The 16,251-nt window shown below is 33.9% G+C and overlaps 1 protein-coding gene across 1 annotated transcript in view; it reads left to right on the plus strand.

Moving 5' to 3' along the window:
- The window catches only part of DNAJC13 (DnaJ heat shock protein family (Hsp40) member C13), a 119,993-nt gene that overhangs the window by 47,009 nt on the left and 56,733 nt on the right, over positions 1-16,251 (plus strand). The window contains exons 14-22 of the mRNA XM_045791762.2: positions 746-853; positions 1,520-1,675; positions 2,422-2,478; positions 4,733-4,854; positions 6,679-6,754; positions 7,006-7,101; positions 7,898-8,041; positions 12,070-12,152; positions 13,433-13,586. Coding sequence (XP_045647718.1) covers positions 746-853; positions 1,520-1,675; positions 2,422-2,478; positions 4,733-4,854; positions 6,679-6,754; positions 7,006-7,101; positions 7,898-8,041; positions 12,070-12,152; positions 13,433-13,586 — 996 coding nt within the window. The remainder of the gene's footprint in view (positions 1-745; positions 854-1,519; positions 1,676-2,421; positions 2,479-4,732; positions 4,855-6,678; positions 6,755-7,005; positions 7,102-7,897; positions 8,042-12,069; positions 12,153-13,432; positions 13,587-16,251) is intronic.

The following is a 16,251-nucleotide window of genomic DNA, read 5'->3' on the forward strand; positions in this document are numbered from 1 at the left end:
GCCACACAGGTGCCCCAATAAATAAATAAATCGTAAAACAAAAAAAAAGTGGGGTAGCTAGAGCGTAAAATACCATAGTGTGAAACAAACACATTGAGCTCTCATTACATATTAGGTTTTGCCTATATTATCTTACATGAATTATCTCATTTAAGCTTCATAATAGTCCTGTGAGCTAAGTACTCACTTGGACGGCTGAGGAAAGTGAAACTCAGAGTTAAAGCAACTTAACCTTGCCTGAGGTCAGCTATGGTCAGTAGCAGAGTTAGGATTGGATGTTTACTCCTAACTCTCATGCTGCAGTCTTTTTCCCATTCTCATTTATTCCACCAGTCAGAAGAGACAAAGAAGTATTTGCTGCTCATTTTAGTACCTGCTTTTAAATGCTGTTTAAAAAAATAAATAAATGCTATGTTTTATCATTTCAAATTTAAATTTTAAAATTGGGGGAGAGGAAATGGGTGTCATTTGCTTTTTAAGAAGGAGATCTGTGACTTTTGAGAGAGTACCTTGTGCAGTACTCTACAGATACTTGCTGGGCACAGTATCTATGAAGCCTCATTAGACCCTGGGGGAAATCATCACTTTGCCTGCTTGTCTTATCACGAGTTTCCTTTCTGCCTTCAACTTTAAAGGCTGTGGTTTTTAATTCTTTCACTATTTAATGAATACTCTTTATAAATGACTTTCGTGTGATGCCAACATGTGGGCCTGCTCATGAATTATCACTGTTTTTAATCAATAGCCCATGCATGATGACTATGACTTAAGACAAGAACAGCTGAACAAAGCTTCTCTTCTCTCATCAAAGAAGTTTCTGGAAAACTTACTGGAAAAATTTAATTCCCATGTGGTAAGTTACAATTAAATTTGTCTTAATGAGAGATACTGGACATTATTGAAAGGTATTCTAGAAGTGCAGTTTGGCAGGTTTTTTTCCTTAATTGCAGGTCCCAACTTTGGTCAGTATTCACCATACACAGTTTGGTCAGCTTGTTCACTCACTAATAGTAAAATATTCTGTCTTAGAACTATATCCATCTCAGAGGAATAAGTTGCAAAGACTTTAGATTTTTTTCTTTTTCTTTAATGTCATTATGAAATAAGCTGCTCTAAAAAAAAAAAAAAAATTAAGCCAAATCTTTGCTCCTCAGTCACTGGTAACAGTTTTGGAGATGGGCAATCTATAGATCTAGGAGGAACAAATTGTTGGTTTTAAATGTTGTCAAAGATTGCTTTTTATACAGATACTACACATATTAACCTTAGTTATATGTGTTTGAGGAGTCTTGGTTATTTTCTTGAAACTTGACCATATTTTAATTATTTTACTTTTGAGATACGGTAAGCAGTGGATTTACTGCATTAGTAAAACAAGTACTCCTTAGAGTAATCAAACTGTGAGCCTCATGTTATGGAATTAAATGTTTACTTTTAACATACAGGACAAGAGAAGCACATTATTGCTGTGTTTTACTTGAATTTCTCTGTCCTAAGGCAATATGTTACTTCGTTTCAGGATCATGGGACTGGTGCCCTAGTTATTAGTTCACTCTTGGACTTCCTTACTTTTGCCCTCTGTGCTCCATATAGTGAGACAACAGAAGGACAGCAGTTTGATATGCTCTTAGAGATGGTAGCATCCAATGGAAGAACCCTCTTTAAGCTCTTTCAGGTGAGAGCTTGTATCTTTCTTATCAGATAACCACTTTTGGGTCATTTTGGTTTTAAAATAATGGGTGTGTGCTTCTGTAGTAATGTTGATAAATACAGCCGTATTATTACCATATTAAGGATATTTAATTTCACAGATTTCTTAGTGTTTCATGTAGAGCTGTGCTGTTGGCTTTTGACCACTGTTTTGACCCCCATCTTTTCTCAGTAGTGAAAAACTCATTTTTTTCTGTGATAGGCCCAGAGTACCCTTTTCTTTATAAATTCCCAAATAATAGGGCTGTTCATAAATAGTTGAAAACATTATTAGATCACACAGTACTATAGTATTTATTATGTACATGTGATCTGTTTCTATATGATACTTATATTTTTGTTATTTTATTAGTTTTATAAATGTCAGTTTGTATTATTTTACATCATTACTCCTTGATATTTATCAATGATACTTAATATTTTTGTTATTTTATGTTAATTTGTAAATGTCAATTTGTATTATTTTACATCATTACTTTTTGATATTTATCAGATAACTATAATTATTCAAATAAGTGCCAGCTGTTTCTTAATTACCCTAAAGCTATATTGTAAGAATACCTAAAATTTTTAGCCAAACTGATCTGACTTTGAGATGTATCCTTAACTAATTTTATGGCTTATAAAATTGTATATACTCCTTAAAAGCAGTAGCTAGTCTGTTGCAATAAAATTCTTTTATTCTGTAATACTTTTCTCCCTATTTTAAAGCATCCTTCCATGGCAATTATAAAGGGAGCTGGATTGGTTATGAAGGCAATAATAGAGGTGAGAACAATTTTGAGATTTTAAACCTACTTGAATGTTGATTGGCTATTTTCATTGAAGCTGACAAAATTACGTTTCAGCCTTTTATGGGAAACATGCAGTTTTTCTGGGTAAGAAAAGTTAATTTTGAGTCTTTATTCAGAAATTAGTTTTAAACTACAGAAACAATCCTCAGTATTAAACTAAGAGTTTAAAGTTCTGAGGTAAGTGGGTTTAGGGCAAGTAAATCTTTCGGTTCCTACATTGTATTTTGTTTGTTTTAAAAGAATTAAAAGTTAGCATTCTTCCTCTCTTCCTCTTTTTGGGGGTGGGGGATGATGGTATTGATGGTATTGAAATCTTTAGGTACTGAGGTTACATAGAAATCTGTTAAGGGAGTTAGTTCATAGCAAAGTGATATTAAGTAAGAATGGTAACAAAAATTAGTTCCTCATGCATTTGTAATTAAATGGCAGAGATCAGGTCATGATATCGTTGGTCAGACATGGGATATTGTTTCTCTAAGATAGTTGCTTTAGTTGTCTTGATTTTTAGAAAATAAAATCATGGCTATAAATATCAACTTGCATACTGGATGTTTACAAAGACATCAGTCCAAATGGCTTTGAATTCTTTTTGTTGTTTGTAGTGATTTGGATAAAATGTAAGAGGGTTTGCTCCTTTTATCAAAACACTCAGTGATCTAAATATATCATAATATATACATATATATCGTACATATAACATGTGGCTAAATGAAATGCACAGAATTAGTATACTCAAGTAGGTGTTTAAAAATTATATAGGGGCGCCTGGGTGGCACAGCGGTTAAGCGTCTGCCTTCGGCTCAGGGAGTGATCCCGGTGTTATGGGATCGAGCCCCACATCAGGCTCCTCTGCTGGGAGCCTGCTTCTTCCTCTCCCACTCCCCCTGCTTGTGTTCCCTCTCTCGCTGGCTGTCTCTATCTCATAAATAAATTAAAAAAAAAATAAAAATAAAAATAAAATTATATATAGGCATTATACCTCAAAGTTTTTTTGCATTTTTAGTGTGTATGTACAGCTAAAGGCTAATTTTTTTCTTGTAGCTAATGGGTTTTTTTATCCAAAGTAGCATCTCTCTCACAGAGCTGACAGCCAAGGACAGTTAGGACCATGAGACCAAACAAAAGTGTATTCCTGACCCTGATTCACCAATATATTGCCATTCATGGAGGGCCAGGTATAACCAAAATGTGGACTTTGGGCTTCAATGTAAGCCACCTGTGTCAGACTCACAGCTAATGACTAGAGCTGATGTCTGTGTAAGGAACACCTTCTTTATGTACACTGAAATCCTGGCAAGTATCTTAAATTATTTTTTCTGATTGTAAAAGCGGCATATGGTCTTTGAAGAAACATTGGTGTTTATAGAAAAAAGGAACAAATAAAATGAATCATTTATATTTTTATCACCCAGAGATAATACTATTAGCATTTTAGTAGATTTTCTCTTAGACCGTGTAGTGTTCAAAATTATATGCGTACAAACTATGTATATATATGTCTATCTACTGTGTACAAAACTGATATTGATACTACTGTCAGAATGGTATCTGTACATATTCACACTATGTGAATATTTGTATACATACTACATATTCAGTTGTACTATATACTTGTACTTTTTTTTTCACTCACATTGTGAGCATTTTTGCTTTCCAGTAGGCTGTCTTAAATATCACATTGCTTACTTAATTCATAGTTGTTTGATTACCTTTGATTAGTAGTCCTGTCTTAACTCTGCTGCCAAAGTGAGTCCATATAAGCAAAGTAAAATCACGATAAAAAACGACCCCAGTTAATCACATCATTCTTTTAAAAAAAATACAGGACTGTGTTCACCATGAAAATGAATATATTGATAATAATAAAAGCAAGGCGGGTTTGCAGATGCCTTTGGTAGGAATCGCTGATTTCCCTGAGTCGCCTTTCCCTTTCATTGGCTGATGTATACTCAGAGAATGAACCTAATTTTAACATTAAATTAAGCAAAATATAATTCATAAGATAAATTTTCTGTAAACATTTAAAACCTCATTCCACAGGCAAATAATGTTTTTAAAATTACTTTTATCACTTGTGTTATTTTTGGGTAATTAAGTTGCATTTCAAATTTTTATTATATTGTATACTACATAATTATTTTACCTAGAGATGTAAAATTAATTCTATAAAAGTAGAATACCTTGTTCTGGAGTGCTGCTTTAGGGATCATCTTACCCTTTTTCCAAAGGAAGGTGACAAAGAAATTGCTACAAAAATGCAGGAGCTTGCCCTAAGTGAAGGTGCCTTACCTCGACACTTGCATACTGCGATGTTTACAATAAGCTCAGATCAAAGGATGCTTACAAATAGGTAGGTTAAATTTAATTTGCTGTAAATTAACTTGCTGCTTATAAAATGATTTCAGATAGTACATAAAACAGACTGTTTGGATTATGCAAATGTTTCATTTTCTTTTGATTCACCTAGTTCTTCTTTTCCTTTCCTTCTAGAAAGATAGTGCCCACATGATCATTGCCCCTGCCCCTGGATAGCTTGGAGGGGTGGGGTGGGGACAAATCTGTTTGCTTTTCCCACCTCACTTCCCTGTTATGGCTCTATACCCATAGTCAGGGTACTGGAACATGGAAAAGAGTGCCTAGAAGCTTATGAAACTAGAACCATATGCCTAGGCCTTTTCTCCTTGTATTTCCTTCTGGCTGTCATGTCAGTTTTTAAGTATCTTTGGTCAATTAGGTACTCGGCTCTAAGAATAAAGAAAACCTTATCTAACCTTTTCTAAGATAAGGTTTTCTTACTTAGCTAACTGGCTTAGGTATCCTAAATCTCTTACAGTTAAACAATTTCCTCTTTGGTAAATTGTCTTTTTTAACAATAATCAAATATAAGGAAGCAATAAATCTCTTCATTTATTCCAGGCCATATGAATTCCATCCCTTTTAATCTTTCTTTATGATTCCTTATGTGTGAGCCTTCAGATATCCTTAGCATACTATGACTCATGACTCACTAGTTAAATGAATAATTTAATGCCTTATTTCATTAAAGTCCCATGTTAGATGTTTGCTTGCTGTGTTCCTCTTTATTAAATAATCAGTTACATTCCTTACTGTGATCAGTCACAGTATTGAAAAGCTGTCAATGTATAATATAAATTACCATTTTTCATTTGCATTCCTTTATCTTTTGCAAATTGCTTTTATAAAAAGTTATCCCATTTATTCCTGTTTAAAGCCTTTTTGGAATTCCTGATAAATTATACCTACCTGATGCATGTGAAGGAAATCATAAGAGTAATTACTTCAGTAGTAGTTAATTTCCAACTAGACATAGAAATGAACAGTTTTAGTAGTGTTCATTTTTTGGGGGATAGAAGAAAGTACAATTTGGGTTTTAAACTTTTTTCTTCTGGTAATGTAACCTGTATAAATACATATGTCTGTAGTTTGGGTTATTTCTCTCACAGGTTTCATACCCATTCTTGTAGCAAATGGCAGTTTGAATCCCTACTGAAGCACAGAAGGGTCAACAGTGAATAAAGTATATTCTGTGCTCATGAGGAGCATATAGCGAGGGTTAAGATTAGTAAGTGACCAAGTCATAGATTCAACATGGATCTTAGATTCTTCACTTTGAACCAAAATATACTTTTACCTCTAAAGTGGCATGAATAGAATAATTTGCTTTAAAGGCTTTAAGTCTTTGTCCAGACTCCAAAACTGAAAATATTTTCTATCTCTGACCTTGCCAAATAGGTTATATTAGAACATAGTTATTGACTTTTACTCATGTTCAGAATTCCAAAGAATGCCAGAATGCTATATGATCACTATATCAGGACTTGTTACACAAACCAATAATATCATCAAGTCTAATTGTTTTATTGTTTTCCCTCTTTAAGTGAGGTAAAAACCTACTACTTCATTTTCAAGTCCATTGAAAATTAGTGAGTTTATCAGGGAAGCATTTTGATTTGGAGAAAATTCTAAAATGTTAGCAGTATTTTGAATTACTATCATACACCTCTCCACATTAAAATACTAACTTTAAATATTTAACATCAGAATGATTTCTTGCTGTAGCCATATTTCTTATATGATATTTTGTTCTTAAAAATTCCTTTCTGTTCTAGCTGAGATAAAGCAGCAAACCTTTCTCAACGTCTGCTTTTTTCAGACAGCTAAGTAGACATTTAGTGGGACTCTGGACAGCTGATAATGCAACTGCGACAAACTTGTTGAAACGCATTTTGGTAAGTCAGTTGAATGACCAGGAAGATTTATGTATTCTAGCCCAATAAGATTTCATTGAATAAGTTTATAAAGGATTTTAAAAATTTGTTTTTTATTTAAAAGATGCTTACCATAGAAATTTGTCATGTAATAAGTGCTAACCTCAGTAGTTTAAATCATAGTATTAATTTATTGGGTTTTGAAAGCTAAATTTTCCTTTGTGTGGTTGTTTCGAAAATGGGTTTTATGTTTTGTGTTTCTTTGCTTTTAGCCGCCAGGCTTGCTGGCGTACTTGGACAGCTCAGATCCAGTTCCTGAGAAGGATGCTGATCGAATGCATGTTAGAGATAATGTGAAAATAGCAATGGTAAATAATGATTGTCCTAAGTGTCTTTTCAGGTTGAAAAGAATACTCTTCGTAAAACTAAAAATTTTAGAAAGAAACCAAGAATTCACTGTATTGAATAGTAGTACTAAAAGTAGTAACATTGGTAACAGCTTTATTGAGGTAAAATTTACATCCCATATAATTCACCTGTTTTAAGTGTACAGTTCAGTAATTTTTGTGTATTTATAGAGTTGTAAAACCATCATCACAATCTAATACTATGAATAGTAGCAGTCTTTTATGTTTTGTTTCCCTTAACTCAGCTTATTGGCACATTCAGGAATGGATTGCTTTTTAAAGTTTCAAATGTCTAATATTATATTTAGCATATAATGTGTGATTGATAAATGTTGGTGAAAGGGGCCAAAAGTGAAAAAATTAACTTAGGACATTTTTTTTTTAACAAAAGCTATGTTTATTATTAAGGTTGGGCTATTTCTGAGAAAATTACTTAAACATCTTCCAAGATACACCATTGTAATAATGTCTTGTATGTGTTCTTTTCCTTTCCTCACTCCATTTTTCTATTTACACCCATCTCCCATTCACATCTTGCCACCCCTCACGTAGGAATCATCTTGAAACTTAAGCAGAAAAGTTAAGATTTCTTGGACAAAAGTATAATTTATTGTAGAAATGTTCACTTTGTTTCTTCACTGAGTCCCCATATCCAGTATGTATTTTATGTAAAACACACAGTGTGAATCAGCTTTACTTAGATTTTAAAAATAAATTTGCAAACAGGACCATAATGGATTTTATCATTATTTCACAGGATCAGTATGGAAAATTTAATAAAGTTCCAGAGTGGCAAAGACTAGCTGGAAAAGCTGCTAAGGAAGTTGAAAAATTTGCCAAAGAAAAAGTAGATCTTGTGTTGATGCACTGGAGGGATAGAATGGGCATTGCGCAAAAAGAGGTAAAAACCTGCTTCCAGACTTCTAGCTCTTCTGTATATCATAGGTTTGCCTTCATTGTTGCTGTTCACAGAGATGGTAGTCAGATATTTCTGACTGAACATATGAAGAAATGTTACCTAATTCTGATTCTTATTTTTATATAAATTTTTCTTAATTCATAGTTTTATGAATCAGTGATTAGGATTTTAGTTAGGTATTTTATATGAAATTTAATATAAAATTCCACTCTTAAGTTTTTTCTTCCATAACTTTTAGTTTCCATGCTAATTTATTTATATGTATCTGCTTCTTTCCTTCTCTGAATTTTATTTTATAGCTATAAAAACAAAGGTGCTCTTCTTGTTTAACATTTTTATTCAGAGCTAGTCAGACAGGTGTTTGGTAATAAGATTCACATTTTTAAATTAAATTTACTGTGTGTACTTAAATTTTTCAGTATTAGCTCCTCAAATCAAGGTCAGATCAAAAACAGTTTTAGTCCCATTCTTCAGCATGTAGTGTGATCAATAGAACCTAATTCAGTAATGCATATTCTTCTCTCTAGGATGGAATGTGCAGTGGTTAAATCAAGTATAAAAGTTGACTTGATCTCACCATTTTTGTTGACCACACTTACATTCTTTCCCTTAAACCATCTCTTTACTTATGGTAGCTATTTCTTTATACAAAGAAAATAATATAAATATTTTACTGAACAGGTTTCTTATGAATTTCCAGAACATCAAACATAGGAATCAGGTGCCACAGAACAATTGTAGTCTTGTGTGTCTATCTGAAATTGAGACCAAAATTCAGTTCTGTAGAACTTGAGCCTAAGGAGTTCATCCTGATCTGTATGAGTGATACACGCAGTGTAAAGAATCAATCGACATGCTTTCTTTTTTTTTTTATTTTAATGATTTTTTTATTATATTATGTTAGTCACCATACAGTACATCCCCGGTTTCCGATGTAAGGCTCGATGATTCATTAGTTGTGTATAACACCCAGTGCACCATGCAATACGTGCCCTCCTTACTACCCATCACCGGTCTATCCCATTCCCCCACCCCCTCCCCTCTAAAGTCCTCAGTTTGTTTCTCATAGTCCATAGTCTCTCATGTTTCATTCCCCCTTCTGATTACCCCCCCTTTCTTTATCCCTTTCTTCCCCTACTGATCATCCTAGTTCTTATGTTCTATAGATGAGAGAAATCATATGATAGTTGTCTTTCTCTGCTTGACTTATTTCACTTAGCATTATCTCCTCCAGTGCCGTCCATGTTGTAGCAAATGTTGAGAACTCGTTCTTTCTGATAGCTGAGTAATATTCCATTGTATATATGGACCACAACTTCTTAATCCAGTCATCTGTTGAAGGGCATCTCGGCTCCTTCTACGATTTAGCTATTGTGGACAATGCTGCTATGAACATTGGGGTGCATATGGCCCTTCTCTTCACTACGCAATAGACATGCTTTCTAAGTGACCAGGATAGTGAAGAGAATATTGCATGTTGCACTGTTTAACCTATATCTGAGCCTAATTTTATCCTTTATTAACCCATAAGACAAGTTACGGGTTTTCAGAGCATTACTTTCCTCTTCCATAAAATCAGAATAACACTACCTCCCTTCTCTGTTCTATGGGGTTGCTTTGATGGAAAAGCAAGGTAATAATAGGGGCACCTGGGTGGCTTAGTCAGTTAAGTGTCTGACTCTTGATTTTAGCTCAGTCATGATCTCAGTGTTGTGAGATCAAGCCCTGCGTCAGGCTCTGTGCTGAGCGTGGAGCCTGCTTAAGATTTTCTACCCCCGGCCCTGCCCCCTGCCCCCTGCTCACTCGCTCGTGCTCTCTCTCTCAAAAAAACAAAAACAAAAACAAAAAAAACCCACAAGGTAATATTAGAAGCACTGTATACATGTCACGATAATATTCCTACAACATTTGAGTAATTGAAAATCTACTGATAGGATATGAATGATTTTCACTTATTTAAAAATGATGAACTCTTGACTTCGGGTAGTTAAGCCTGTTTCTAAAATAATAGTTGTTCAAGCTGTTGGATGTAATTATCTAACTGAAGTAAGTTTTTGGCATTTGATTTCATATGTAACATTTATCCAGCATAAGTTTGAACACAAAGCTATTAGCTGTAAATGTGGTTAACACATGCTATTTAAAGACAACAGTTCAGAGGAAAAATAATATATTTTTAAATATCAATAATGTTTTATTGTTCTGTTGGTTTCATTTATGTGGGCGTTATCTAAAACTTCGAGCAAACGATGCCAAACAGATCTGCTGGTCAAGAAACTGTTTAGGTAGCAAACGGATTATTTTTGCCATAGTACTGTTTTTAATGTTAATTTCTTTAGGAAACAGTGAATCTTTGTGACTATTTTATTTGTAGGAATACTAACACCCAGATTTGTAATGATCATGTGCTTTAGCTAGTCTGAAAACTAACCATTGTCAAGATTAACTGGCTAGCCTTAAAAGGAACTGCATATTTTATATAATCAGAATGTTTTTAAGTCAATTTCATTTGAAAGCTAATGCTCTGTGTTCAATTAATAATAACCATTGGCTAACATATAAAATTACTTTTTTCTTACTTTTATTATTTTAGTTGAGGAATTTGTTTAGCTAGTTAGGGATTTTAGCCTAAGTTTCTGAGTCCGTGAACTCCGTTTATGGAGAACTGGTTGTGCTTTTTGTGTAGAGCGTTTACATTTTCACTAATGTAGAGTCCCAGCTTTTTGTCCTGAGGGTGGGGGAAATTGAAGAAAGTGCTTCTTAATTAGAAGTTTCAGGGAAAGTTTTATCATTAAAACTAAATCTTTGAATTGTTTATGTGCTTTATTCAAGTCACCTTAGTTTTCATGCGCGTGCACAGAATTAAAATTCATAGGAGACATGTCCTCATTTAACCAGTAGGTTTCATATTTCAAGCAGTATTTATGTTTTAAAATTTATTACTCACTTAGCCTTTATTCCTTCTATCCTTTCTTTATTCTGCTTTATTTTATATAATTTGTCACTTCTTTAATGAAGTTATAGATTTCTGTGTTTTAATCTCTACTACTTTCTACTTTTTGGTTCTTTCACATTGAGGGTCAGAATTTTGTCTGCCATATCTACAGGCTTTACTTGGAGTAGAGATTCCTAACTGCCAGTCCATGTATAGACTTGAAGAAATCTTTGAAATCTTCCCCTCCAGTTAGTTACAAGCCTTATGTATATGTCTTTCTCTGGAATAGGGGCCATAGCTTTCTTTGAATTCTCAAATGGGTTTATGACTGCTTAAAATTTGAGTCAGCGAAGCAGGACCTTCTTCTGTCTTAAAATGAGGATTTATATTGGTGACATCCTCGTGGAATTTGTATGATAGATACAGCTTAACACATATAGGCTCACTCTCATTTTTATTTAAAACTTTTTCATTTTTTCCTTTTTAAATTTAAATTCAGGACAGAAACAATATGGTGAGTTTAAGTCCCTGCTATGTGTGTGAAATGCATTCAACTGCCTGGCATGTGGAGTTGTCTTTGAGATTCTTTGTCTAATAAATTCAAATCTCACCTCACATGTGTCTGAATGTAGATTCTTATTTCTTGTCCATTAGCTATTTCAATTTATACTTGCTCCTATGGCTTTGATAGCAGTTTAATAACCTGTAATCATCTGCATTTATTGTTTTCCCATGGCTTGTGTATTAACTGCATGTAAATGTTTAAAACAAGTCACTGTTTTTGATCATTATAAATTTTATCAGTCATCACTGTAAACTGTAACAAAAAGTAAGTTTAGGCTATGTGGAAAATATTTCAACAGCACTGTAGAATTATCTGCTAGCACTGTATGTATCACATTGTGATAAAATATTTTATATTCATATTTTATAGATTTTGCTTCATTAATTTGTTTCTGCCAAAATTTGATGTAGAAAATGTTTCTCATCACTTACAAAGTGATGATTTTTCTCAGTGAGCCTATTTGGTAGCCCCAGATTGAGCACTATAAAATTTTGTTTTTGTTTTTTCCAGAATATAAATCAAAAGCCAGTGGTTCTTCGAAAGAGAAGACAAAGAATAAAAATAGAAGCAAATTGGGATCTCTTCTATTATAGGTAAACTTAAAGCCTCTTTTCCAGTAGATTAAATTTGGCATTGACATTAGAAGAATCATGATAGGTTTTTTTGCCTGAAACTGGTGCTTTATGCTTTGTGTATTTTTATGCTCTCAAGGTTAAGAATTGTGACTGTTAAGATTGTATGATTAATGATGCTTCCATAATATTAATGTCTTTTATAGAGTGTTGATAGTCTAAGGAGCTGAAGTTACCTTTAAAATTTTATTGGGACTTTGAGATGATTACTTAAAAGAGGTAGATGATGAAAACATAAGGAGACTTGTAGGAAATGGGTATCCAGCTTTGCTGGCCTAATATACTTTTCCAGCCTTTCTGATCTGTTTACCACTTCTTCATCTACTGGCCCTGCCCACTCTTCCTCCACCCCAAACACTTAGAAAGACTTTGAAACATTTTAGGGATTTGCTAAATTTTGGGGGATAACTTACAATACTTATTCTGGAAGCTTATATATTGAGTATACCTCGGCTGATAAAGGAAAATATGTGCTTTGGAAACTTCTCACCGTACTTTTACAGTATATAGTATAAATATAGTGTATAGTGTGGCCTTAAGAATATTGGTTTTCTTTCTCAGGAATTCTTCGATTATGTTGTCTCCCCTAGAACTCTCTTGGAACTCTGACATCAGACTTTCTAGGAGTGTTGCAGAATGAAAACAAAAGCATATGATGCCCATCCACCTCCAGTTCAGACCTGTGTCCAAATTTATTACAGTAGTTAAATTCTAGGAATAAAAGGAAGATATTTTACAAATATCAATCAGAACTTGGCAGTTTAGCTGTATTCTTCCTTAGGTAGTTGGTAACATTCTAATCTAGAATGTTGCTCATCCTACACACTTCACACCCAGGTGCATAGTTCAGAAATTCTTATCCCCAACCTGAAATTTGATACCTGATTGTAATTATTTTCTGACTGAAATTTATACTAGCAGTAAATACTGAAATTGAAATATCAGTTCCTTGTTTTGAAATCCAGATCGATTTGTTTTTGTGGTTTGGGTTCATTTTTTTTTTCCTTAGCATTTTATTACAGAAAAGGTCAAACAATTTTACAGTGTGCACCTGTTAACTATCACCAAGATTCTACCATTTGTATTGTACTGTACTTAATTTACAGAGATTTTATTTTATTCATTTACACTTGCTGAAGTTTGTTAATTCCACTGTTTTCTTATAAAATGTAGTAAGGGATATTTCTAGATTTTTTTTTTAATGTTTATGGCTTCCTACTATTTTCTGATTATATGTATAGATTTGGTCAGGATCATGCCAAGTCAAACCTAATTTGGAATTTCAAGACACGAGAAGAACTGAGGGATAGTCTTGAATCTGAAATGAGAGCATTTAATATTGATAGAGAGCTTGGTAGTGCTAATGTGATCTCCTGGAACCACCATGAATTTGAGGTAAAGTTTAATTTTTGTAATATTAATTTTTTCTTATTGGAGGCACATGTTATTTTTGGAGTGTTTTTCAAAGACTTATGGTTATATAACATATTTTTATCTTTCCCTCTTAATTTTGTGGAGGAAATATTAGAAAACTTTTATATTTATCTGAGACAAAAAATAAAAATTCATTACGTTAAGTAACTTGGCTTTGTACCTGAGAATGTAGGAGTTTTAATAAATTTGATCTGCTTTCTAGCTCTGTTCTTTGCTTATTTTTTTTCTCCTTAGATTTTTTTCTCCATTGAAATATAGCTGTTCTTTTTTCCTTGTATTTGTACCTTGTTTAATTAACTTTTTTGTGGTAGTTTGATTTTGAATGTGGCCATATTTTACTTTTCTATTAAAATATTGGTGTGAAGAACAACAAAATATGATCAAGAAATATGTTGTTTAAAAAAAAACATGTTGGTGTTAGATAATCGTGTGTGTGTGTGTGTGTGTGTGTGTGTGTGTGTGTATAATGTAAGCTGTCATAGCAGTTGTGAATTTAAACATACTCATGATCCTGTAGGCTTTTTTAATCCAACTGCATTTGCAAAATACAATGATTTGATTGTCTCATTTGCTTCTCCTCGAAAGACTTCCTTTACTTTGGTTTTGGGACTGTCTTCTCCTGGATTTTCTCCTCCTCCACTGTGCACTCCTCCTTTGTTCATTTTTCTAATTTTTCCAACTGCTAAACTGGCATAAAGGACCAGTTCTTGGACCTCATATTTATATTCATTGTCTTATGGCTTTAACTGTTTTTTATTTCCTGGTGGCTTCCAGATTTTTATCTCACATAATTCTTTCCAAGACCTCATACTGTTATAATTGGATATCCAATAAGCGACTAGAATGTAGCTCTAAAACTGTGCTCTTGCTCTTCCCCCAAACCTACTTCCCTTGTAGTCTTTCTGATCTTAGATAATGGCCCCTTTTTATTTTCCAGTCAAAGTCCTTGAAGTCATCTTTTATGCCCCAGATCCAATTTGCCAGCAAATCCTATTCAGTACACTTTTCAGCATTTATCTAGAACCCAAGCCTCCTCTCCTTGTGGATTTGAAGCAGTATCTCTACTTCCCCCCTTGTCTCCCTGTAATCAACATAGCAGCATTGTGCTCTTGTTAAAGTAGATCATGTCACTTCGGTGCTCAGGGCCCTCTGGTACTTCTGTCACTTCCCATCTCACTTCAAAAGAGCCTGGTCCTTCAAATGACTTACAAGACAAGATTTGTGTGCCTGCTAATTCCAGGCATTCTTTCTTTGGTCTTATGTTTTACTATTCACCCTTTCACTCTTGATCCAGCAACACTGAGTTCCCTGGAAACACCAAATTCATGTTCTTGACTCAAGATCTTTCTCTATTTGCTATTCCTTCTTACTAGAATATTCTTTTTCCCTGGATAGCCTTATAACTTGTTTTTTCCTTCAGGTCTTTAACTGAATGTCATCATCTGAATAGGCCTTCCCTGGCCACTATGTTTAAAAATGCAGCCCTCAGGGGTGCCTGGTTGGCTCAGTCGGTTAAGCATCCAACTCCTGATTTCAGCTCAGGTCATGATCTCAGGGTTGTAAGATTGAGCCCCGGGTCAGGCTCCCTGCTCAGCAGGGAGCCTGCTTGAGATTCTCTCTCTCACTCTCCCCCTCTTCCCACCCCTTTATTCACTCTTTCTCTCTCAAAATGAATAACTAAATCTTTAAAAATGCAAACCTCTTTGTATATACATACAACCCTCTGCTCTCTTTCTCCCCCCATCTCCTTCTCCCTCTCCCTTTTTCCCGATTTATTTCACTCCATAGCACTTACTGTCACCCAACTATCATGTATATTCTACTTTTTTATCTGCTACTCCTGTAAGGACAGTAATTTCTATGTTTGTTTATTGCTATATCCTTGGTGACTACAACAGTGCATGGCACACAGTATATGCCTAATAAATAGAAGTTGAATGAATTGAATGCTCAGAATTTATAGAAAGAAAGTGAAATGGTTATACATACATATATGTGTGTGTGTGTATTTGATTTTATATAGTTTATATTTTTAGAAATTATTTATTTTAGGCTTTGGAAAAAGAATTTTAATTATCTGGTCAGTAGAGAATTCCTTTGTACAATTGCTTGCAAATCTTTAATTTAGACAAGCAGCCTGAGTACAAAGGTCATGGTGCCGCCATAGCTCCCGATCATCATGGGCTGCTCTTTCATTTATCACTTCCTTTGTAATCTGGGATAGTACGACATGCAGAGAATGAAAAATAAAAATATACCATAAAGTGTAGTTGATGTGTTTGGGGATGAGGGAGAACCTGAGGTAACTTGTGTGAATTGCAGAAACTGTGTGTGGTGCAGGATCATTTACTCCATAGTTGATTGTGACAAACTGAGAAGGGAGTAAAGCAGATTATCTCTTAACAGTGTTTTGAGTCTTCCTTCCTTTCAGTCTTATTAATACCATCTAGTCCGTGGAAGTTTTTATCAGCAAGTTTTACATCCATAAAATTGGCATATAATTCCAGCTCTTTAATATTTAATGAAAGTAATAAGTTACATTAATAATAATGAATTACCAGGTATTTTAAGAAATGATGAATTTTTTTCACTAAAGGTGGTCTTACAAGAAAAGAAAAAAGCTCTG

This window comes from Ursus americanus, chromosome 20 (genome assembly GCF_024610735.1).
Source record: "Ursus americanus isolate L20-20 chromosome 20, mUrsAme1.1.p, whole genome shotgun sequence".
Lineage (NCBI taxonomy): Eukaryota > Metazoa > Chordata > Mammalia > Carnivora > Ursidae > Ursus > Ursus americanus.